Source organism: Microcaecilia unicolor, chromosome 1, assembly GCF_901765095.1.
Source record: "Microcaecilia unicolor chromosome 1, aMicUni1.1, whole genome shotgun sequence".
Taxonomy (NCBI): domain Eukaryota; kingdom Metazoa; phylum Chordata; class Amphibia; order Gymnophiona; family Siphonopidae; genus Microcaecilia; species Microcaecilia unicolor.
Window position 1 is genome coordinate 356,957,832 of NC_044031.1, and position 24,311 is coordinate 356,982,142.

A 24,311-nucleotide genomic window follows, 5' to 3' on the forward strand; every position below is an offset into this window, starting at 1 on the left:
GCAGCATTGGCATGCTTTTGAGGGAAAGTCTGGCTTGTCCCTTGCTGCGCATCCGGACATTGTCCGATTTCTCAGAGGGGCGCTTCGGCTCCGTCCTCCAGTGTGGTCGCCGTGTCCAGCCTGGAACCTGGGGCTGGTGTTGAAGGCTCTCCAGCGTTCGCCTTTCGAGCCGCTTAGGCGGGCTTCTGAGAAGGATGTGACTCTCAAGACAGTCTTTTTGGTGGCCATGACATCGGCTAGACATGTTTCTGAGCTTCAGGCGCTTTCCTGTGGGGATCCTTTTCTACAGTTCTCGGAGTCCGGGGTAACGGTACGGACAGTGCCTTCCTGCCTAAGGTGGTTTCAGTGTTTCACCTGAACCAACCCATTTTTCTACCTTCCTTTTCGAGGGAGGACTTTCCGGATTCCTTTGGGCAATTGCGTCTTTTGGATGTACGCAGGGCTCTGTTGCAGTATCTACAGATGTCAAATGACTTCAGGACTTCTGATCACCTTTTTGTATTGTTGACAGGTCCTCGACGTGGGGTCCGGCGTCTAAGGCCACTATAGACCGTTGGCTCAGGGAAGTCATTTTTTCTGCGTATCTGCTTTCAGGATGGTCTCCTCCTGAAGCATTTAAAGCGCATTCCAAGAGAGCGATTTCCTCCTCGTGGGCTGAGACGGGTGTTCTTTCTCTTCATGAGATCTGTCGTGCGGCTACTTGGGCTTCTCAGCTCTCGTTTGTACGGCATTACAGGCTGGATGTTGCAGCGAAGCAGGACACTCATTTTGGTACGCAAGTACTTGCTTGCGGAATTGCCTGATCCCACCCTACGTAGGGAGTGCTTTTGTACATCCCATCAGTTAATGGATTCATCTGCTGTTGATTACAAAGAAAGGAAAATTAGGTTCTTACCTTGGTAATTTTCTTTCTTTTAGTCACAGCAGATGAATCCATGATCCCTCCCTCTCTGACTTTGTTTTTTGTTCAGATCTTTCATGCAGATATTGTAGCTCCTCAGGAGGAGTTGAAGACAAGTTCTCAGAGTTTCTACACGCTGTTCTGTTGCAGGAGGGTGAGATCGTCCTTCCTTTGTTTGATTGTTGCTCCGGTTCTGGAGCGTTTGTTCACTGTGAGGAATGTTTGTTATGTTGCCTTTCTTATTCACTCTGCTTTGGAAATTTCATATGCTGAGGCAGAAGGGGCTGGCCATCCAGAGTCACTGTGTCTTTCAGTGTTCTCTATCTCCACCTGCTGGTAGGCAGATACAACCCATCAGGTAATGGATTCATCTGCTGTGACTAAAGGAAAGAAAATTACCAAGGTAAGAACCTAATTTTCCCATGATCCACGGTGTCGAAAGCTGCCGAGAAATCCAGCAATACTAGTATCGAGGCAGATCCCATGTCGCAATTTCTATGCAAATTATCAAGAAGGGACACAAGAACAGTCTCTGTTCCATATCCAGGTCTGAAGCCATATTAACATGGGTCTAACCAATTACTTTCAATTAGCCAGTTGTTGAGTTGAGTTCAGACAGTCTGTTGTATAAGTTTTGCCAGAAAAGGAATATTAGAGACTGGTAGTTTTTGAGCTTGTCCTGGTTCAGTGAGCTCTTTTTCAGTAGGGGGCACAGCTCTTTTTAGTGTTGTTAACAGCTGCCCTTCCATAAGAGAGGATTTAACAATTTTAGTGGCTCCTTCAGTGAGGCCTGTCTTTACTGGGCATGGATCAAGAGAGCAGGTTGTATGCCATAAACCTTTCAGGATATTTTCAAGAGCTTCCTCTGTGACCTGGTTGAATGAGTCTCAGATGACTGTGCATGGTGGGGAAGAGGGAGTGTTCTCTTTGTTAGCTGGTAGGAACTGATGGGACTGTCTGTAGGTCCTGATGGAGACCTTTAATTTTGTTGGCTAAGTAAGTGGCAAAATCAAGTTGTGACTGGGAAGGCTGGTTCTGTTGTGGGGTTTGCAGCATTCTGTTTACTGTTTTAAATAGCTGCTTGGTTGAATTTGCAGCTTGTTCTATGTGTTGAGAAAAATATTGTTTTTTGGCTGCTGTTAAGGCCTGGCGGTACATTGCCTTATGTTTCTTACAGCTGAACCTGTCTTCATGTAGGTGAGATTTTCTCCATTTTCTTTTAAGTTGACGTCCTTGATACTTAAGGATACGTAGTTCTGAAGAGAACCACGGGGAACTTTGTTTGTGGAGCATAGGACCTTCTTTAGAGGGGCCATTTTTTTTCTAATGCCGTTGCTAAGTATGCTTTCCAGATATCAACCTGTTCTGACAGTCATCACCTTTTCATCCACATAGGGGTAGCACAAGGCCTCTAGGAAGTTTTCAGCAGTCAGATTTCTCATGTCTCGAATTTCCTTCCAAACTTTAATTGGGCCCATCTGTTTTATGCAGTCCTTAATAGAAAATTTGTTTAGGAAATGATCAGTCCATGATGGTGTTATCTCTGTGCCACCAGCCTTGTGTTCTAAGATGTCGACCCTTTTGCAGAACACCAAATCTAGCATATGGCCCTTTTCATGGGTTGGAGATTTGATCACCTGAATGAATCCTAGTGGTGTCTGGAGTTTCAATGTGTAGGTTAAAGTCTCCCATGCTCAATAACCTAGGGTAGCTCAGGGTTACCTCAGTCACCAGATTCAGCAGTCCTTGCACAGATGATGCGGTGCTGTGAAGTGCTCTGTAGACCACGAGCAGCCATATTGGTCTTGTCTCCCAGCTGCATTAGGAGGCATTCTGACTCGTACTGGTGAGGGATGGAGACTGCGCAGTTTGTCTCTCGGATCAGGACTGCTTCCCTTGGTGCAGGATAGTGAATCATGTGGGGCATATTTCAGCCAGTGGTACTCCTCCACTTTCATCCAGCCAAGTCTCGGTTATTCCCAACGTGTCTAAATGGTATTCATTGATGACATCATGGATCATAGGAAATTTTTTATTGACTGATCTGGTATTTACTAGGCTCAAGTTTCCAAGTACTGGTCTGTTTGTGGTTGTACTTGTAGTTTTAGGGGTTCCTTGGTGGCAGGGCTGTGGAGTCGGAGTCGGCAGCAATTTCGGGTACATTGAGTCGGAGTTGGAGTTGGCAAAAATGTACCGACTCCGACTCCTCATACATTTGAATAAAGTACTTCTCTGCTGTGAATAAAGCTTAGTACCTAGTTGTTTCACTAGTGTGAAGTCCAGCTGAACTATTTTGCTGGAGAGCTTCCCTCTGCTCAGTCTCCCTTTGCATTTACTGACCTGCTGTAGAGCAGCTCCTCTCTGACCCCACAGTGAACTTAAGCTCCAAGAGAAGATCATTCAGCACACATAGATAAGGTAGCAGAGAGATTCCACCCAACTTCCTCTCTCTCTGCAAGAAGAGCTTTATATTTTAGTGGAAGTGGCACACCATTCACAATGGCAAAAAGAATGTCAGGAAACATGACAAAGTCTGCTGTTTATGAACACTTTACAATATCAACAGCTGGGAAACATTATGTATGTCAATGTATTATAGAAGATGATGATGGTGAAAAAGCATCAATTTCAGTGGTTATGAAAAAAATGCACATACAAGAGCATCAAATTTAAAAAGACATTTGCAGCGTTTCCATCCTAAAGTGTTAGAAGCTGTGAATAAGAAAGATAGCAATGAAAACATTCCATCTACTTCAGGGTCAATAAAAGATCAGAAATCTACTGGAGGCCAGACACAACTATCAAGATTTTTTACAGCTGACAAAGTTACTATAACAATGACACCAGAAAAATTCAAAAACCACATCATTGAAATGGCAGTAAAGAATAGTATACCACTATCTTTTTTTTTTCACAACCAGCCTTTTTAGGCTTAAATGGAGAAATGGCTAAAAAGCTTGAAGTTTCTCTGGAACGAGAAAGTATAAGGAAACTTATACTTGAAGAGGCCAAATGTAAGAAGGAAGAACTAAGAAAAAGTCTGAAGGGACGTTTTGTCTTTATTAAAATGGATGCATGCACATGTCACAGAGTCAATTATTTTGCAATTAATGTTAGATTTGCTGATGAAAACAAAAAAACAATAACCCGGACATTAGGAGTAAAGGACACTCAGGCACATCATACCAGTGAGTATCTGCAGAAGTTAGTGGAAGGTGTTTTAGAAGATTTTGAAATTAAAAAGGAACACATTCTATGTATTGTAACTGATAATGCTTCAAATATGTTAAGCACAATTGAAAAAATGAAGGAAGTTGATGAAGAAAGCAGCATACAAATATCAGAAGATGACAGTTCTGCAATTCAAGAAAGCTGTGACAGTTTGGATGATATTGCTGAAGAAGCATCTAAGCTTATTACCATTCAACATATGCGTTGTGCTGTTCATACTCTGCAACTAGCAATAAGAGATGGATTGAAGGATCGTCATGCAGCTACACTAATTAGCAAGTTGAGGCAAGTAGCTGTTGCAGCCAGGATCCCTAAAACAGATGCTATTCTGAAGAAACGTGCTGGAAAAGGAGCACTTGCTTGATGATAAAGCGTTTGCTTGAACTAAAAGACTTTCTTGAAGAACTGGACAATGTAAATGTTTCATTAAAAGAAAACCAGTGGGCTCAAGTTACAGAATTAGGCTACTTCTTACCCTTTTGCTGTTACCAAGAAGCTGCAATATGAAGATTTAACACCAGGTAAATTCTTCTTGGAATGGAAGGGCTTGATATATAACCTTAACAAAAGTGGGGGGTTAATTGCTGAAGGCATTGTATCTTCAATGAGGAAAAGAGAGGAGCTCTTGCTGGATAATCAAATTCTCTTAGCTGCTATTTATGTTGATCCAATGAGCCGAATTTTGTTGAGCAGTGACCAAATTGCTACAGGAAAACAGGCACTCTATGACATAGCAGTTCGCATGAAAGGGTTGCTACCTGAAACTCATAAACCACTGGATGAAGCTAAAGCTATAAATACTGGTGGTAATGGTAACTCAGGTTCATCCTCTTCAAATGAAGAAGAGAATTTTCAAGCCTATTTGGACAAAATGGAAGGTTCAAAAGCAAAGCGATGTCGGTTAAGCATGGAAAAGCAACCTGTAAATGTCCATATAAAGAAATTCATGCAAGAGTTTTTTAAAGGATTAAAAGAAGTGAGAAAGTTTGACCGCTCATCAAAACTGACTATAGAAGAAGCCATCATTGTTTATCCAGAGATTGTCAGTGATGCAGCTAGAACCGTAACAGCAATGCCACCCACCCAAGTCAGTGTTGAAAGACTGTTTTCAGCACTGAAAATAATCAAATCAGATCGAGCAGGGACTGTCCTTCTATGTTATATTGTACAGCGCTGCGTAACCCTAGTAGCGCTTTAGAAATGTGAAATAGTAGTAGTAGTAGTAATTTAAGGGCTTCTATGAAGGAGGATCTGGCAGAAGCAATTCTGTTTCTAAGAACAATATATTAGTTAATTTTGGATTATGTTTAACAGCTATTCCACAGCTATATATGCCATTTAAATAATATATAAGTTGTTTTAGGTTTTCCAAATGTTTTTGGTTTATGTAGGTTAACTTTGATTTTGTTCTAATTTCCAAAGGATGTTGTTCTAGAATTTCCAATGGATGTGGTTGTTCCAGATTTTTATACTTGCTAATGCTATGATGACTTTATACTTGATTAAAAAACAATAAACATAACCTTGTTTTTTTATGTGTGTTTTTTTGTTTAAACTTTAGGATTAATGAATATTTATAGTTTCTTTAATAAATAAAATAAAAAGTCACTGACAAAGATTTTAAACCCAAACATTAACATGCAGCCTTGCATGCTGCACTCTTTCAGTCAACATGCAAAAAAAATACATATTAAAAACTGAGGAGTCGGAGGTACCATAAACTGAGGAGTCAGAGTCGGAGTCGAAGGATTTTTGTACCGACTCCACAGCCCTGCTTGGTGGTGGTAGGCAGGTATTCGAGTGGGTATAGCAAGATAAGAGGTTTGTCTCTTCTAGGTGGATGGGGGAGTCTATTGTTTCTTCTTCCTCAGATTACTGAGATGTATGACGATTTTTGGTTTTCTGGACCAAATCACATTCTTGTTTAAAGTAGGTAAGATTACAGAGCTCTCCTAGCTATTCAGTAGAACAAAAAGCCAGTTTGTCTTTGGCAGCAATTAACAGTGGAGTGTTAATTATGCAGACAGTGCTTGTTGAAGATAATCAACTTGGGCTACTGTTGAGTTGGGTTATTTTGGCACAGGATCTTGTTGCGTAAAATGGGACCCTATGCTAAAATAACCGTACTTATCAGTAGCCCACATTGATAACTACCCTGCCCCCCTTTAATATTGATTCAGTCCATGTGGTGTCACAGTGTTGAACTTTAAAAATGATTCCCTATTTTTCTTCGGCAAAAGTATATCAATATTACTCCTCCTTCCTGATGCAGACTGGAACATCCCAACTGCAGAATCAGAACGAAATAGAGCTTGTTGAAGCCCTTCAAAGCACTCTGCCTATACAAATGGTGTCAGAACCCACGAGGGAAGGGATGACACTGGATCTCGTACTCCCAAATGGAGAAAGTGTGTCTAATGTCCGGGTGGGTGACCACCTGAGCAGTAGTGATCATCGTACAGTATAGTTGGATATAAGAGCTAAAGTGGACCGTGGATTTCAAGCATGCTGATTTTAGTAAAATATGGGAGTTCCTTAGGAAAGATGGGATGGGAGAATATAAGAGAAATGGAAAGATGGTCCAAGCTGAAAGTAGCTATAAAAATGGCACCTTAACTCTATGTAAGGAAATTTAATAATATCCAAGAGGAAAAGAAAACTGAGTTGGTTCTTCAAACAGGTGGTTGAAAAAATAAAGGCAAAAGAGGTGGAATTCAAGGAATACAGAAGAACTCAAGAGAAATACAGAAGAGAATACCGAGTGGGTTGTGGTCCTGGGGAACTGGGTTCGATTCCCCGCTGTTGCCTGATGGTCAGCAGTGGGTTGAGATCCAGTTTCAATTCTCTCTGCAGCGCCGTGTGACCCTGGGCAAGTCACTTAACACTCCGGTGCTCCAGGTAATTACACGTTGAGTGAAGAAATAGTTTTTCCAATTTGTTTTAAAATTTACTAGTTTGTAGCTTCATTGTGTGCTCCCTAGTCCTAGTATTTTTGGAAAGAGTAAACAAGCGATTCACATCTACCTGTTCCTCTCCACTCATTTTATAGACCTGTATCATATCACCCTTCAGCCGCCTTTTCTCCAAGCTGAAGAGCCCTAGCTGCTTTAGCGTTTCCTCATAGGGAAGTCGTCCCATCCCCTTTATCATTTTTGTGGCACTTCTCTGTACTACTTAGATTGTGAGCCCATTAGGGACAGACCTAGTACCTGTAAAACGAAACTGTAAACCACTTAGGTCTAAGTGGTGTATAAATACTGAAATGAAGTGAATGAATAACTCAAAGAAGCAAAGAGAAATATGGTTGGTGAAAACGCAGGCAGAAGAGAAAATTGCTAGAGATATAAATGGAGAAGACAAGACTTTTCACATATTAAATACATATGTGGCATAAATGCACAGGAGGCGAGTTGTTTTGGTTTTTTTTTTTTTTTAAATAGGAAGTTCTGGAGTGAGGGGTTATAGAATGAAGCTGAAAGGGAATAGACTCGGAAGTAACTTGAGGAAATACTGCTTCATGGTAAGGGTGGTAAATTCGTGCAACAGCAGTCCCATCAAGATGGTGGAGACAAAAACTGAATTAAAGAAAGCTTGGGACAAGTACATACGATCTCTAAGGGAGTGATAGGGAGAGTAGATGGCATAGAGTAGATAGGCCATATGGTCATATCTGCCTTCATGTTTCTTAGTTCACTTAAGACTATATGAAAGAGGAAAGCACGACTTTTATGTTTATTGCCCATGAACAAATAGGTTTTTCAGCAGGAACTTACACATTTTGGATTAATGGGATCAATAATTAATACTTCTTTCAACTGAATATTCCTTTCTATTTTCTAGAAATTTTATGGTCTCTGGATTGCAAGATATTGACAAATGTCGCCAGCAGCTCCATGATATAAGTGTCCCTCTGGAAGTTTTTGAGTAAGTATGTAATAGCTATTAGGGTACATAAGTATTGCCATACTGGGAAAGACCAAAGGTCCATCGAGCCCAGCATCCTGTTTCCAACAGTGGCCAATCCAGGTCACAAATACCCGGCAAGATCCCAAAAAATGTACAAAACATTTTATACTGCTTATCCCAGAAATAGTGGATTTTCCCCAAGTCCATTTAATAACGGTCTATGGACTTTTCCTTTAAGAAACACTTAAGATATCCCTGGTATTAAGCTTTCAAAACTTAATTTCTTTATTACCCTCATGGAAGTTGAACATGGCTTGCTGAAATTAAGAATGTGCATTTAGCAGTTCGAGGTTTATTGGCTGAATAATGCTGGCTACCAATTTTAAGTAAAAATGTAGTTTTAATGAGGACACATGATATTGGATTTATACATATTTAGAACAATCTTGCTTTGTGACCTTTGATGTCCTTTGTTATTAAGTTATAGGAGTGAATGACATTTATACAATGCATCCTGTCTTTCAGTTTTGAATTTTCTATTATCACAATGCTATTTCTATGCATGCATTTCTGGAGCAGTATTTAAATTGTGTTTGGAATAAGAGTTGACTCCTAAGAAAGTGAACTCGTACTTCCTTTCCTTTTTTGAAGCCATGGAAGTATGATTTTAGTTCATGCATATATGCATGTTCTCCTATCAGGGCTTAATTTGTTGATAAAAGTAGAACTATGGGGAAAGAAAAGAGGGTAGACCTGTTGTGCTCATGCTATGTGGCTTCTGCATACTGCAGAAAGGGTATATTCCCCCCGGCATCCAGCTCTCCTGCCTCTGGCACTACTTTCCCATTGGCTGCGTCCCACTCCCATGTCTTTACCCAAATTTAGGGCTGCCTTCTGCGTACTCCAGGAGCAGGGGGCCCCGACTGTAGTATGGTTATAAAAGTATTTTTGAAAAATAAAGTAAAGGAGAGAAGACCAGACAAATGACCTGCTGAGTCAAATTTTCTGTACACTAGCATCAGCAAACTTCTCAAATATGCTGCAGCTGCCATTTTCCCTTTATCTGCCTTTAAAATGTTGCCATTTTGTTGGAAAAGGAAGAGGTACTTACTTTTCAACAGTCAGTACACCATACTTTATTGAAAGTTTAAAGGGAGAGAGATGCAGTTATCAGTCACTGCAGCTTGGTTTGTGCTAGCCTCCTTTAACTTGGTTTCATGCAGAAGTAACTAGTCAGAGCTAAAGTCTGGAGATTCTGTGGCAGATGTGTGTGTGCTTATCTTGCCTTTGCATTTTTCCAGAGTTGGTGCATCTTTCTTTTTCTGCAGTTGCCACTAGTTTAAAAATGTAACAGTCGGAGGGCTGACTGCATAGATTGTCTTCATGCCACAGTACAGGATTGGGTTCTTTGTTTTGATAGATGTGACCTGTGTAGAAGGTAAGGCAGAAAGCTGTTCTGATTATATTGCCTTGTGAAACTAAATCTGTTTCTTGCTTGAGGTATAAGTTATGGAAGCCATGACTTTCATTCATGAAACGTTTTATGCTTTTTAGGTACATAGATCAAGGGCGTAATCCCCAACTTTATACCAAAGAATGTTTGGAAAGGGCATTAGCTAAAAATGAACAAGTGAAAGGCAAAATTGATACCATGAAGGTAAGCGCCTTAGCTAAAAATGCAGTTTTTAAAATGTATCAAATCGCTATAAGGGTGTTATACTGAAGCATTTTATTTTGTGGGAGATCTTTTAAATGCAGAAAAAAACTTTTATACATGCTGTTCTACACATAGACAAGGTCTGTTTAAAAAAAAAAAAAAATTCCACAGTATACATGTGTATAAGTATGCGCATCCATTCATTCTTGGGAGCATAATTTGTGTTGAGCAAGGCAGAGCTGTGATTTACATGCATATTCAATACAATACATGATTACACATACACATTTATACCTGCTCCATGGTAGGTATATCTTAAACATTAGCAATTATGCATTACAAGGATGAGTCCTGGGAGCCTTATAAAATCAGGTAGATGCCTGTTAGCTTTTATAAAATGTGCTTAAAATGTATGCTTTTAGGATTTCTTACATGGGCATTCTGTTAAAAAAAAAAAAATCAAACCCTGAAAGCATAATTTTACTTTTCCTGTACTGAAGAGGAAGACTTCTCTCTTTCTTTCTCTCTTAAGGGTCAGCCGGAACCATTTTGGTTATAGGCAACCAAAATCTCCTCGATGTGGGCTACTGATTGGGCATACGGGTTTGTGAAAAATGTGGCCGAGCAAGTAACTGGTTAAGATGGAACTTCGATGTATCTTTGGAAGGAACTTAGGGTGTGTGCGAAAAGCTACCCTGTTGTAATGAAACTTCATGTAAGGTGGATTAGCTACTAGGGCCTAAAGCTCACTGACTCTGCAAGCTGAAGTGAGCGCCACCAAAAACAACTTTCCAGGTCTAATACTTCAGATGACAGGACTCAAGTGGCTCAAAAGGAGCTAATCTGCCGGGTTAGAATGACTTTGAGATCCCATGACATAGTAACATAGTAAATGACAGCAGATAAAGACCTGTATGGTCCATCCAGTCTGACACAGTACGAAGTCTAACCGGGGGCTTTGTCAACATCAAACCTCTTATAAATCGAACAACTAGAGGCTACAAAGAGATGGCTTTACCCCCAAATGAAAATGGTAAGCACTGATTGTGCACTGAGATGTACTCTTACTTAGTTGGCTTTTAAACCAGACTTGGAGGTGCAGAAGATACTCGAGCATTATTTTTGTACATAAGAATAGTCGTACTGGATCAGACCAATTGTCCATCTAGCCCAGTATCCTGTTTCCAACAGTGGCCAATCCAGGACATAAGTACCTGGCAAAAACCCAGATAGTAGTAACATTCCATGCTACTGATCCCAGGGGAAGCAGTGGCTTCTCCCATGTCTGTCTCAATAGCAGACTATAAACCTTTCCTCCAGGAACTTGTCCAAACTTTTTTTTAAGCCCACATATGCTAACCACTGTTACCATATCCTCCAAAATCAAGTTCCAGAGCTTAACTATTTGCATGAAAATGTATTTCCTCTTATTTGTTTTAAAAGTATTTCCATATAACTTTTGAGTGTCTTTGTACTTTTTGAAAGAGTAAAAAATCAATTCACATCTACTCATTCTACACCACTCAGGGTTATACAAACCTCAATCACTCGGCCGTCTGTTTTCCAAGCTGAAAAGCCTAACCTCTTTAGTCTTTCCTCCATATGAGAGGAGTTCCATCCCCTTTATCACATTGGTCACTGTTCCTGAACCTTTTCTAATTCCGCTCTTTTTTTTTTTTTTTTGAGATATGGCAACCAGAATTGAAGGTAATATTTAAAGTGAGGTTGTACCATGGATAAATACAGAGGCATTATTTATTTACCATCCTTTTCCTAATGATTTCTAGCATTGTTTGCTTTTTTGGCCGCTGCTGCCGTACACTGGGCGGACGTTTTCAGCGTATTGTCTACAATGACATCTAGATCTTTTTCTTGAGTGCTGATCCCCAAGGTGGATCCCTAGCATTAGGTAACTATGATTTGGATTATTCTTCCCTTTGTATTTGTCCACATTAAATTTCATCTGCCATTTGGATGCCCAGTCTTCCAGCTTCCTAAGGTCTTCTGCAGTTTTTCACAGTCCATGTATCTTAACAACTCTGAATAATTTTGTGTCATCTGCAAATTTATTCACCTCACTTGTTCTGATTTCCAGATCATTTAAAAATGTTAACTGGTCCCAGTACAGATCCTTGCAGTACTCCACTATTCACCCTCCTCCATTGAGAGAAATGGCCATTTAACCCTACCCTCTGTTTTCTGTCCATTAACCAATTTCTAATCCACAACTACAGCTCTAAACCTCAAGGAATATTTTGCACATTAAAGGTAGGCGTTCCTTTCTTTGCATCGCTTGGAAACAGCTGTGCATCGCTCGGAATACTCATGTTAATACTAATCAGCTCATTGTAATACATATGATTATCGTTGCCTGCTACCGCGATCAGTGAGAGAGATGCAGAACCCCTTTGTGCATTTCTCGCTAAATAACAATCATGCCAAACTGGATAGAACCAATACAAATCAGCCATTCCTAGAACGGTAAGCTTTGTGCATTGGCCCCTTAATGTATTCCCCTAAATCTCTCTGAGTCCCTACTCTTTATCTTACCCAATTCCACTATACCATTTTCTCATTCTTTGGATCCTCTATGGAGGCAGACTTAAGGGATTCAGAATAAGGGAGAGTTTCCTCCTGATTTTGAATGATTTTATCTTAAACAGAGCAACTTGGTGTGGACACTGTGGAGAGAGTGGACAACATGAGAAGTGATCTAAAAAGGCTTGAAGAATGATCTAGTGTTCGGTAGTTAAAATTTAGTGTAGAGTGATGCACATGGGGTGTCAAAATACAAGAGTTGTATTTGCTAGGTGTTGAGAGGCTGATAAGCACAGACTGATGGGCCAATGCTCAAAACCTAACGCCAGAGCTAGAGGCAATTAGCACCGGACTTGTGCCGGCATTAGCACAGAATGCTTTGTGGGCTCTAGTGCAGGAGACAATGTGCTTGCCAAAGATTAGCGCAAGTAGCATGCAAATGTAGACAAACGGGTATTATGAGCTAATTTCTTATTCCCTCCCAATGCTTGGAGAACAACGCACCAAATAAAGCCGCCCTTCTCTGAAATCCTAACGCCAGCTTGGAGCACATATTGGGGTAATTGAAGAAAAGATTTCCCATGCCTTTTTCTTTAAAAGCTGCCAGCTTTTATTTAATTGAAGCAGAAGGAAGCCTGTGCATGCCTATAAGTGCTGGTAGTGAAAAACAAATGTATGGAAGTCAGCGCAAACCCAAAAGTGAAAGCGCTTAAATATATACTTTTCAGGTGAAAAAAAAATTTGAAGAGTGGAGGAAGCAGCATAATGGTTAGTGCAGTGGACTGAGAAGCTGGGGAACTGGGTTCGATTTCCACTGCAGCTCCTTGTGACCCTGGGCAAGTCACTTAAATCCTCCATTGCCCCAGTTACAAACTTAGATTGTGAGCCCGCTAGGGACAGAAAATGTTCCGGCATACAGTATATGTAAACTGCTTTGGTTGTACCCACAAAAAGGCAGTATATCAAATCCATTACCCTTTATTTAAAGGTGCAGAAGAACGGTGCCAATGTGTGCTTCCAGGTTTGTCTGGCATATGTGTACAAGAGGTGTGCTTATTGCAAAACTCTTATGTGCATGCACCAGGCATGTTCCTATTACTTTCAGCCAAACAGCACGCATATTATTTGCATCTTTTTACAGTTGAGCATTGGGGAGCTATTTTTCAGCAATACTCCTGCAGTATTGATTGGGCGCTGTTCCACATAGCACCGAGTTCTGAGCATAGGATCTTGGGGGTGATAGTATTTTGCTGCCTTAAGATCCTCTAATACTGTTAGAAGGCAGTGGCGGTAGCTGGAAGGATGCTAGGCTGCATAGAGATAGGTCTAGTAGAAGGATGGAGGTGTTCATGCCTTTGTTCAAGATGTTGGTGAGACCTTATTTGAAGTGTTGTGTTATACCTCACAAAGGACATCAAAAGACTTGAGGCAGTTTAGAGGAAGGCGACCAAAATGATATGGGGCTTGTGCCAAAAGACATATGAAAAGAGACTTGAAGGCCCATATGTGTATACCCTAGAGGAAAGGAAGGATTGGGGGATATGATCAATGTTTAAATACTTAAAAGGTAATATGCAAACTGGTCTTTTTTTAAGAGACGGAGATGTGATAGAACTAGAGGTCACAAGTTGAGGTTGCAGGGTGGGAGACTTAGGAGCAATGTCGGGAAATACTTTTTCACAGAAAGGTTGGTGGATGTCTGGAATGCCCTCCCATGGGAGGGTGTGAAAAGAAAAAACAGTGACTGAATTCAAGATTTCGTGGGATAAACAGAGGAACACTATATAGAAAAAGGATGGAATCCTATTAAAGCAAAACTTTTAAATGACCTCTTAACTGGAGTGAGCTTTAGCAGCAGCTTCACTGGTTGGGAAGTAAGACCAATGCTGGGCAGACTTCTTCTATGGTCTGTGTCCTGTAAATGGCAAAAAAACAGTTTAGGATCAAGACTGGAGTAGGCTACAATGACAACGCCAGTAATTGGGAAATAGGACTGTTGCCAGGCAGACTTCAATGGTCTATGTCCCAAAATTAGCAAGGATTAAGTATACCAGTGTCTAATCATGAAAAAGTGGAACCTTTTTAGAGTTCCATATTCAACTCTGGCTACCTTATTGGGCAGACTGGATGGACCAGGTCTTTATCTGCTGATATTTTACTATATTAGTAATTGTCTGAACTAGACAGGCACCATCTTAAGGAGAGCTGTCTGAAGACTTCTTAGTCTAGTCACATTTCAAATGTTTTTATCTGTTTTTCAGTATTTTTTTCAAATACATTTATTCTGGCTGCTCCTTGTCTGATGTCCTTATTTTTTTTTTTTTTTGTGGGGGGGGGGGGGGGTAGTCAATTCATTGAGACATCTATCACAAATACAGAAAATAGAATGAGCGGGTATGAGGAGAGGGCACAGTGATGCTCACAAATGACAAGTAATGAATTATAGCCTGGAAGCCATTCAGTGGTTCTAGCCTGAAAGTAGCATCTAATGAGACATCAGAACCTAGTTCATTTTTTTTCCCCAGAACCCACTGAATCCTCGCATCTTCCAAGTTCCAGGGGGAATTCTATGCCGGTGCAGAATTTGCGTAGGCACTGGCATAAGTGGCTGTCCTCAGTTTCTCTCCTCCTTCCCTGCAGAGATCTCTTGGCAAGAGGTGGAAGAGGAAGTGAACAGCTGCACATCAGGCTGCTTCCTCTGCCAACCTGGACTTGCCTGTTTATTTGACCCATGGGACTGTATGGAGACCTGCTTGGTTCACATGAACAGTCAGGCCTAAAGCATACAGGAGGAAGAGACAGTGACCCAGTGTGTTATCGTGCTTCTCATCTTCTGACCAAGCAATCAGGCAGACCAAGTTCAAGTGGGGAAGAGTACCACAGAGGAGTGTCTCTCGCTGGAGTAGGTGGGGGGGGGGGGGGGGGGGGGGGGGAAGAAAGAACAGGGCCGGTCTTAGCAATTGCGGGCCCTGTGCAGACCAGTTTGGTGGCCCTCCCCCAGTCCCATCTAGTCCCTCCCCTTGTTGACAAGATATGTTTTAAAACATTTTTAAAATCTATCTACGTGGAAAAAAAATTTTGAAACTGAAAGAGCTTATCTTTCAGCATATGTTATCGGCACTTGCAAATTCTTCTACTGGAGCTAGTTCCTTCTCCCCTCACCCCAAGCTGACGATGGCCAGCGTTTCGTTCTGCTGCTTCAGGGTCTTGGTGGCGGATGGAGAATAAAGGCAAAGTCACTCTCAAATGATACCTTAATAGCAATTAATATCAAACAATCAAATACCTACAGTACTCGAAACTGGCTCTGGTTAACTCTTCAGTGCCCCTCTCAGCAAAAGAATGATCAAACATGGCCTCCTTCTTATATGGGTCTCAACATTTGTTTTTGCAGAACACGAGGCTGAAACAGGTGGTTTCTGTTAAATCGCTGCTGTCCATTGTGACAGCTTTTTTGGCTGCATAGATTCTCTCCATTCAATCTTGGAGGCATTGGATACATACACAATTCACATAATTCATGCCCAAACTCTGACCCCTGAGGCAGGTGTTTTTACCCATGTCGGGTCATTCACTGAAACACTCCTGTGGTTTCAGTCTTGAAGGCCCAATGTTGCTTTTTTGTTTGTGTATTTATTGATGTTTGAAATGTTGTACAAGCATTCAATCTTGAACATGAAAATCAGGAAAGAAAATACAACTGAAGAAATTAGGTTTCCCTATCTTATCAAATTAACATTTAGATTAATTCCTTGTCTTAGACCACAATAAAGGGGAGATTCAGTCATATAAACTCATAGGAAGAGTATAAAGGTAAAATTTTTCTCAAACCAAAGGCCTAGCACATTAACGCCACACCCTAAATTTAATTACGTACGGTGATTGAATAGTCAGATAGAAAGCAGCCTGAGCCAACAAATTTATTTTCCACGGAACATAATTAACTTTGTATGAACTTAGCTGCTAAGTGTGCTGAACTGGACAGTGTTGGCACATTTAGCCACACCCTTTTACCTGCCATGGCGCATATAAACAGTGATCATTGAAAATATTACACCAGTACAGGAGAAGAAAAATAACTTGGTTTTTTTTTCATTATAAATAATTTCTGTAAGCTGTTACAGCTCCAGTATACCCAAAATGACACAAACCAAGTTAGAATATAAACTCTGCATGGAGCACAATACCGGAAAAACAGAAAGAAACACATTGCTATACATTGCAAAATAAGACAGCAGATGTAAATTCTCAAATTGCACATATTCCAAACACTAAAATGAAAATAAAATGATTTTTTTTTACCTTGTCTTGTGACTTTGTTTTTCTGATCATGTTGGTCCCAGTCTCTGATTCTGCTATCTGCTCCTTTAACGCCACTTCCAGGGCTTCCTTTCCATTTATTTCTTTACTTTCCTCCTTTCTTCTTCATTTCTTGCCCTACATACATAGGTAAAAGCTGGGTCCTTCGCAGACTTGACTGGAGGAGGTATAGAGTGGATCCAGCTTTTGCCTGTTTTTTTCTCCAGCCACGTGCAGTTTTTCTCCTCTTTTTTTTTTTTTTTTTTTTCCCCTTTCCCTCATCTCCATCAGTATGCACCTCCTTCCTCTTTCTTCCTTCCTCTCCGTCCTCTTTCTTCCTTCCCCTCCATCCATATGCATCTCCTTCCTCTTTTCCCTCTCTCTTCCATTCATGTTCATCTCGTATCCTCTCTCTTCCCTCCCCTCTATCCATGTCCAGCATTTCAACTCCTCCTCCCCTCCATCCATATGCAGCATTTCAACTCTCCCCTCTCCTCCATCTATGTGCATCTCCTTCCCCTGTCTTCCCTCCCCTTCATCCGTGTCCAGAATCTCCTCTGTCCCCTAAGTCCATGTGCATCTCCTTCCCCTGTCTTCCCTCCATTCATGTCCAGCGATTCTCCTCTGCCCTCCCCTCCATGTCCACCTGCCTGCCTTCAGCTTTCCGTCAGCCCTCCTGTCCTTCCAGCTGCCCTGCGTTTAAAAAGTTGCACTCGCAGCGGCGGCAGTGAAAGTAGCAGGCTCACTTCTAGCCTTCCTTTCTCTCTGGGTCCCGCCTTTCTCTGATGCAATTTCCTATTTCCGCGAGGACGTGACTGTGATAGAAGGGAAGGCTAGAGTTAAGAGAGCACTGCAGCAGTGGGTGGGGGGGGAGGGGAGCAGGGAAGCCTGGAGTCTGAGGAGGGAAAAGGCAGGAGAGGATGTCAGGCTAAGATTGGGGAAATCCATGCAAAAACACTACAGATAAACTGTGCAGAATTCCCCCAGAATTAAATTATAATTACAGGGATTGCATGGACTATCTGTGTAGTAATGAACTGATAGTCTTTAACAAGTTCTGAGTTACATTGGAGCATCGTCATAAATCTTTTTAGTCTAACATTTTGCTATTTAAGAAATAAAGCTATTTTGTCTTCCTTTTGGGAATCAAGAACATAAGCACTGCCATACTGGGAAAAGACCAATGGTCCATCAAGCCCAGCATCCTGTCTCTGACAGCGACCAATCCAGGCTTCAAGAACCTGGCAAACCCCCCCCCCCCCCCCCAAAAAAAAAAAAAAAATTTAATAATGTTCAGTGGACTTTCCCCTCAGGAATCTGTCCAAACCCCCTTTAAACTCCGTAAAGCCAGCTGCTGTCCAGGGGCGTATCTGCGTAGGGCCTCGGGGGCCTGGGCCCCTGTAGATTTGGCCCTGGACCCCCCTGCCAACGACCCTCTCCACCCCCCTCCCGTCACCTATCTTTGCTGGCGGGGGATCCCAACCCCCGCCAGCCGAGGTCCTCTCTTCCGTTGCAGCAAAGCTTCCTGTTCTAAGTCGTGCAGGACGTCAGACTCAGAATTTGAAACTGAAGGAAGCTTTGCTGCAACGGAAGAGAGGACCTCGGCTGATGGGGGTTGGGGTTCCCCCCAGCTTTGCAATGGAAGGACCTCAGCTGGCAGGGGTTGGGGTCCCCCACCAGCAAAGGTAGGCGACGGCGGCGGGAGGAGGGGTGGAGAGGGTAATCGGCAGGGGGGGGTGAAAGTTGGCGGTGGGGGGGGGGTCCGACAATGGTGGGGGGGGGGGGCTAAAATGTGCCCCCTCACTCTGGCTCTGGCCACCCCCTCCTGCCGAAGTCCACATACGCCTCTGCTGCTGTCAATACATTCTCCGGCAACTGAGTAAAGAAGTATACAGACTGACACTGGTGATGTCAGTGCTGTGTTACAAATATAGAATGCTGAGCTCAGGCTGCCTTAGCAAGCATGTCCTCATCTGTTCTCAGTCATATTTTTTAATGATCTCTTTTACGGAAGAATGAGTTTCAGACAAACATTGTGTATGAATCTACTATCTGAATTTTTTTTATCTTTTTCTTTTATTTAATCTCATAGAAGTGCTGACAAATTTAACAACATTTTTTCATTTCTATGCTCATATAGAAGACACAAAGGTCTCTTATGAGACCCTGTTCTTGTTCATTTTATTGCAACAGCTGCACCCCCCCCCCCCCCCCCCCACTGTTAGAACATGTGACCTGATAATATGAACAAAGTAGCCCTTGCTCTGTACTTACATTGGGTACCATTGGAGATATAATAAGTTCATTTTTTTTTAACTATTTAAAAAAATTGCAATTTTTTTTTTCTTATAGTACTTAACAGAAGTAAGAAATTACACTTATTTTCTACCAAATCAGAGAAACTGTATTCAGTGTCAAATGTGGGACTATCAAAAATAGTTGAAAAACTGTATATGTGAACATCACTTTCATATTTTTCTTATGTATTTTTTTCTGTAGAAATTTAAAAGCCTCTTGATTCAGGAGCTAAGTAAAGTGTTTCCAGAAGACATGGCAAAGTACAGAGCTATCAGAGGTGAAGACCACTCCTCTTCGTAATCCAGTTGCTCATCAGAAAGGACATTCAAGTGATTTTAGGGGTGGGGTTTTTTTTGTTCACGTTTGGAAAAATTTGAATTTTGTGGACTAGAAGGATATAACTTAACATGGATAATAACTCTTCCTGTATCAGAAGTGGTTTTCCAAGTTTCTGATTATTCTATTGCCATTTTTTCAGTATACAGAAATGGTCTGTTTATACCCTCCAGATCTATGGAACATGTGTGTGTGGTCTGAACACAACCAAATCTTTTGGGATTATTTATGTATGTTCTTTTTCTAATGCTGAATGTTTTGTAATGGAAATTATAGCTATTTCATGAAAATGTACTAATTTTTGCATTTTGTTTTTAGATTAGGGGAAGTATGCAATAAACACTTAAAATTACTTCTGCTTTTTATACTACTGTAACTTTTACATGGTATTAGGTAGTGGCTGGCCCTTGACTCAGTGGTGGGGTCTGCACTAGAGGATCTAAGTCCCACCCTTTTCTAAAGTAGCCATGTTATGTTTCAGGGGAAATTGAAGCCTGAGGACTTATGGCAAGCAGCACTAGTTTAGTGGCTTGGTTAAGCAAGTTAGGAGGTGGCATACAATAGGGGGGGGGGGGCACCCAATCAATTGTAAATAAAGGCTTATGGTACTACAGTCTTTATTTAAAAAAGAAAGGCCAGATGTATTTGAACTTTGAAGGCCCAAAAAAGTAAGCATGTGCTTTTATATACAGTGCACTCCATTTAAGTGCACGTCAGATAAGCGCATGCTTTGTTTAACTGCATGTCATGCTTCAGTCCCGTTTTTGGCACCATCAATTTCTATGGGGACAACCTTCAGTTTCCTTGTCATCAAGCAGATGAAGCCATTACGTGTGGGTTGTGTCCATCAACCAGCAGGGGGAGATAGAGAGCACTCAACTTTTCTCAGTGCCTCATGGCCAGCTAGCTGCACTGCCTCTTCAGTATGGTATTCTCTATCTCCCCAAGCAGGGAGGCTGCAGCTTCTTCGAGCGCCATCAAAATCTGCCTGGGGGTGGCTCCTGGCTTGCCAGTTGTTAGCCGGGGTGTTAGAGGCTATAGCAGCTTCACTTTGAAGGCACATAGGTCAGCCCTTTCCCTGCCTTACCCATGCCCCCGTGGATGTGGACATATTAGCTTGCTTTTCCCTGTCCTTTCCCACTCAGTGGATGCAAGCACATTGGTTCGCCTTTCCCTGCCTTTCCCACTTATCCGAGCCTCCGGAGTGTTTTTATTTACCTCTTTTGCCTCTGCTTTCCTCAGCGTAAAAATAAATAAATAATTAATTAAAGTCGCGTCGCGCTTTAGCGCAGCGATCTTGGAAAAGAGGTTTTTTCTTGAGATTCTTCTGCAGGACCGGAGCTGTGATACTCGGTCCAGTGAGGTAAGAGTGTTTTCTGACTCCTCCGGGGTGGGCCTGCGATCGGGATGTTTTTGGCGCCATTTTTGAATTTTACCACCGTTTTCAGCGATGGCTGCGGAGACTGTAAAGCGCTATTCTAAATGTGGCAAGCGCAAATCAGCAGCGGGGTTCTGTAATTCGTGCTGTACAGACGGTAGAGCCGGCCCGAGCATGGCGAGCGGCGATCTTTCACGCTCTGAGCTGGCAGCGGACGCCATTTTGGATTTTCTACATGGTGCGGCCTCCGTTGCGACGGAGAGCCCTGAATCCGGGGTGGGGGGGGGGGGGGTCCTCTGAGTGAGGGTAATAATAGAGCTGATAGCCCTGGGCAGGATCCGGGCGGTCAGGGAGGGGTTTTCTCCCCTGATTTTGTTTTTAATGCTGCATAGGGCATACATAGTAACATAGTAGATGACGGCAGAAAAAGACCTGCACGGTCCATCCAGTCTGCCCAACAAGATAACTCATATGTGCTACTTTTTGTGTATACCCTACTTTGATTTGTACCTGTGCTCTTCAGGGCACAGACCGTATAAGTCTGCCCAGCACTATCCCCGCCTCCCAACCACCGGCTCTGGCACAGACCGTATAAGTTTGCCCAGCTCTATCCTCGCCTCCCAACCACCAGTCCCGCTTCCCACCACCGGCTCTGGCACAGACCGTATAAGTGTTCTCAGCACTATCCCTGCCTCCCTACCACCAGCCCCGCCTCCCGATCTTGACTAAGCTCCTGAGGATCCATTCCTTTGGCACAGGATTCCTTTATGCTTATCCCACGCATGTTTGAATTCCGTTACCGTTTTCATTTCCACCACCTCCCGCGGGAGGGCATTCCAAGCATCCACTACTCTCTCCGTGAAAAAATACTTCCTGACATTTTTCTTGAGTCTGCCCCCCTTCAATCTCATTTCATGTGCTCTCGTTCTACCATCTTCCCATCTCCGGAAAAGGTTCGTTTGCGGATTAATACCTTTCAAATATTTGAATGTCTGTATCATATCAAACCTGTTTCTCCTTTCCTCCAGAGTATACATGCTTAAAAGAGCTCTTCCACAGGGATCTTCGGACCCTTTACCTTCCCCCCCCCCCCCCCCCCCCCCCGGTGGATCCTGGCCTTTTGGAGTTGACTTTGCCTGTTTCTTATCCTCCTGATAAACGCAGAAGGGCTAATTCCCCTTCTGAGTGTGGCGCACCCCCTTCCCCCCCCCCCCCCCCCCCCCCCCCCCCCCCCCCGTGGTCGGGCTATGAAGATTCTGAGGGGTCTGGCAGAACTTCTTGGGCTGAGGAGCCAGAGTCGGGTGCAGAATTGCCACAGGAGCTTGATGATCTGTCTGTGGTGAGGATTTTCCACCGCAAGGAGCTGCCAGCGCTTATTTCAGATGCCTTACAAGCCCTCTCGATTGAAGATCCTGGGAGTGGCACAGCCTCCTTGGTTAATTCAAGGATGGCTAGTACCAGAAAGCCTGCTCGAGCCTTTCCTTTGCATGACTCCATCCAAGAACTTATTTTGGCTCAGTGGGCTGACACCGAGGGACCTTTGAAGGTTGCCAGGGCTATGGGGCAATTATACCCTCTGAGTGAGGAACATTTGGCTCACTTTGCAATGCCTAAAGTGGATGCACTGGTCACGGCTGTGACAAAGAGAACTACCCTCCCTGTTGAAGGAGGTGTTGCCCTGAAGGATATTCAAGACCGCAGGCTTGATTCAGCTCTGAAGCGGTCCTTTGATTTGGCAGGTCTCACTGTTCGGGCGTCTGCATGCAGTTGTTATGCTGCTTGAGCCTGCCTGGCTTGGTTACAGCAGGCAGTGGAACAGCCCGGTGATGGAGCGGAGACCTTATCTGAAGTGGCTCCGCGGATGGAGTCGGCCTTGTCCTTTTTGGCTGACGCCCTTTATAATATGGTCAGAGCTTCGGCTAAGCAAATGGCTGTAGCAGTGGCGGCTCGCTGCACTCTTTGGCTACGACATTGGACGGCGGACATGGCCTCTAAGCAAAGGTTGGTGAAGTTGCCCTTTCAAGGCCTTCTCCTGTTTGGTGAGGAGCTGGAAAACATTGTTAAAGGCCTGGGGGATTCCAAACCTCAGCGCTTGCCCGAAGATAGGCCGAAGCCTTCCTCTAAGGGTCAGGCGGTCCGATCCTCTTACAGACCTCGCTTCCGTGAAGCTAGAAGGTACCGCCCGGGGCGTGCTGCTGGGTTCACTTCGCGTGCCCGCTTTCAGCAGAGAAACTCCTTTCGCTCAGACAAACGTTCCACAGCTGCCGGTTCAAGGCCTGGAGTTCAGGGGCGACCCTCTCAATGATGGTGCGCCGGCCCTCTCCTCGTTTCCTATCATCGGAGGAAGACTTTCCCTCTTTTTCGAGGAGTGGGCCAAAATCTCCGCAGATCAGTGGGTCTTGGACCTAATCAGAGACAGATACCGAATAGAATTCGATGCCCCGGTGAGAGACGTGTTTGTGGAGTCCCGATACGTTTCTGCCGCCAAACGGGCGGCGGTAGAGGAGACTCTGCACAGTCTGAGCCAGATAGGGGCTGTGACCCCGGTGCCTCCCGCCGAACAAGGTCTAGGCCGCTACTCCATTTACTTTGTGGTGCCACGAAAAGGCGGGTCTTTTCGCCCGATCCTGGACTTAAAAAAGCTAAACAAGTCCTTAAGAGTGTGGCATTTTCACATGGAAACCCTGCGCTCCGTCATTGCGGCGGTACAGCCAGGAGAGTTTCTCACGGCTCTGGATCTGAAAGAAGCTTACTTGCACATACCAATTTGGCCCCCGCGCCAGAAGTTTTTGCGGTGTTGGGAAAACATTTCCAGTTTCGGGCCTTGCCTTTTGGCCTCGCCACAGCTCCCCGAACCTTCTCCAAGGTTATGGTGGTAGTAGCTGCCTTTCTCAGGCGAGAGGATATCCGGGTTCACTCGTACCTAGACGACTGGCTCATCAGAGCAGACTCAGAAAAAGAGAGTCATCTAGCTACAGCCAGAGTGGTTTCAGTCCTTCAATCTCTGGGCTGGGTCGTCAATATGGCCAAAAGTTACCTGACCCCCTCGCAATCTCTAGAATATTTGGGGGCCAGGTTCGACACAGCCTCGGGCTATGTGTTTCTTCCCGAACAAAGGCGGTGCAAGCTTCAGAATCTGGTCCGTCTGCTCCTGAGGATGCCCCGCCCGCGAGCTTGGAACATTGTCCAGCTGTTGGGATCGATGACAGCCACCTTGGAAGTGGTGCCATGGGCAAGAGCGCACCTGAGACCTCTACAGTATTCTATACTTCAACGATGGTCTCCAGTATCTCAGGATTATCAATGCAGACTTTCTTGGCTCCCTGCGGCCCGCCTCAGTATGGAGTGGTGGCTCTCGGACAGCATGTTGCGGCGGGGAATGCCGCTGGCGCTCCCCGATTGGTGCCTAGTGGTGACAGGTGCCAGCCTGAAGGGCTGGGGGCGCATATTGCCAGGGGAAGCATGCCCAGGGTCTGTGGACACCCGACGAGTCGGAGTGGTCTATCAACCGCCTGGAGTTGAAAGCGGTGTTTCTGGCTCTTCTGGCCTTTCAAGTGACCCTGGAAGGATTGGCTGTTCGAGTGATGTCGGACAACACGACAGCAGTGGCCTACATAAATCGACAAGGCGGCACTCAGTGCAGAGCTCTAGCCGCGCAGGCTGAACAAATTTGCCACTGGGCCGAGCTGCATCTACAGTCCCTGTCAGCAGCTCACATTGCAGGTCAGAGCAACGTGCAAGCTGACTGTCTAAGCAGGCATCGGATC

The 24,311-nt window shown here is 43.6% G+C and overlaps 1 protein-coding gene across 1 annotated transcript in view; it reads left to right on the forward strand.

Moving 5' to 3' along the window:
* Nucleotides 1-19,732, forward strand: part of MED10 (mediator complex subunit 10) — a 32,816-nt gene extending 13,084 nt beyond the window's left edge. Inside the window, exons 2-4 of the mRNA XM_030190063.1 lie at nt 7,973-8,056; nt 9,593-9,695; nt 19,032-19,732. Coding sequence (XP_030045923.1) covers nt 7,973-8,056; nt 9,593-9,695; nt 19,032-19,130 — 286 coding nt within the window. The 3' untranslated portion in view covers nt 19,131-19,732. The remainder of the gene's footprint in view (nt 1-7,972; nt 8,057-9,592; nt 9,696-19,031) is intronic.
* Nucleotides 19,733-24,311: the final 4,579 nt, after the last annotated feature.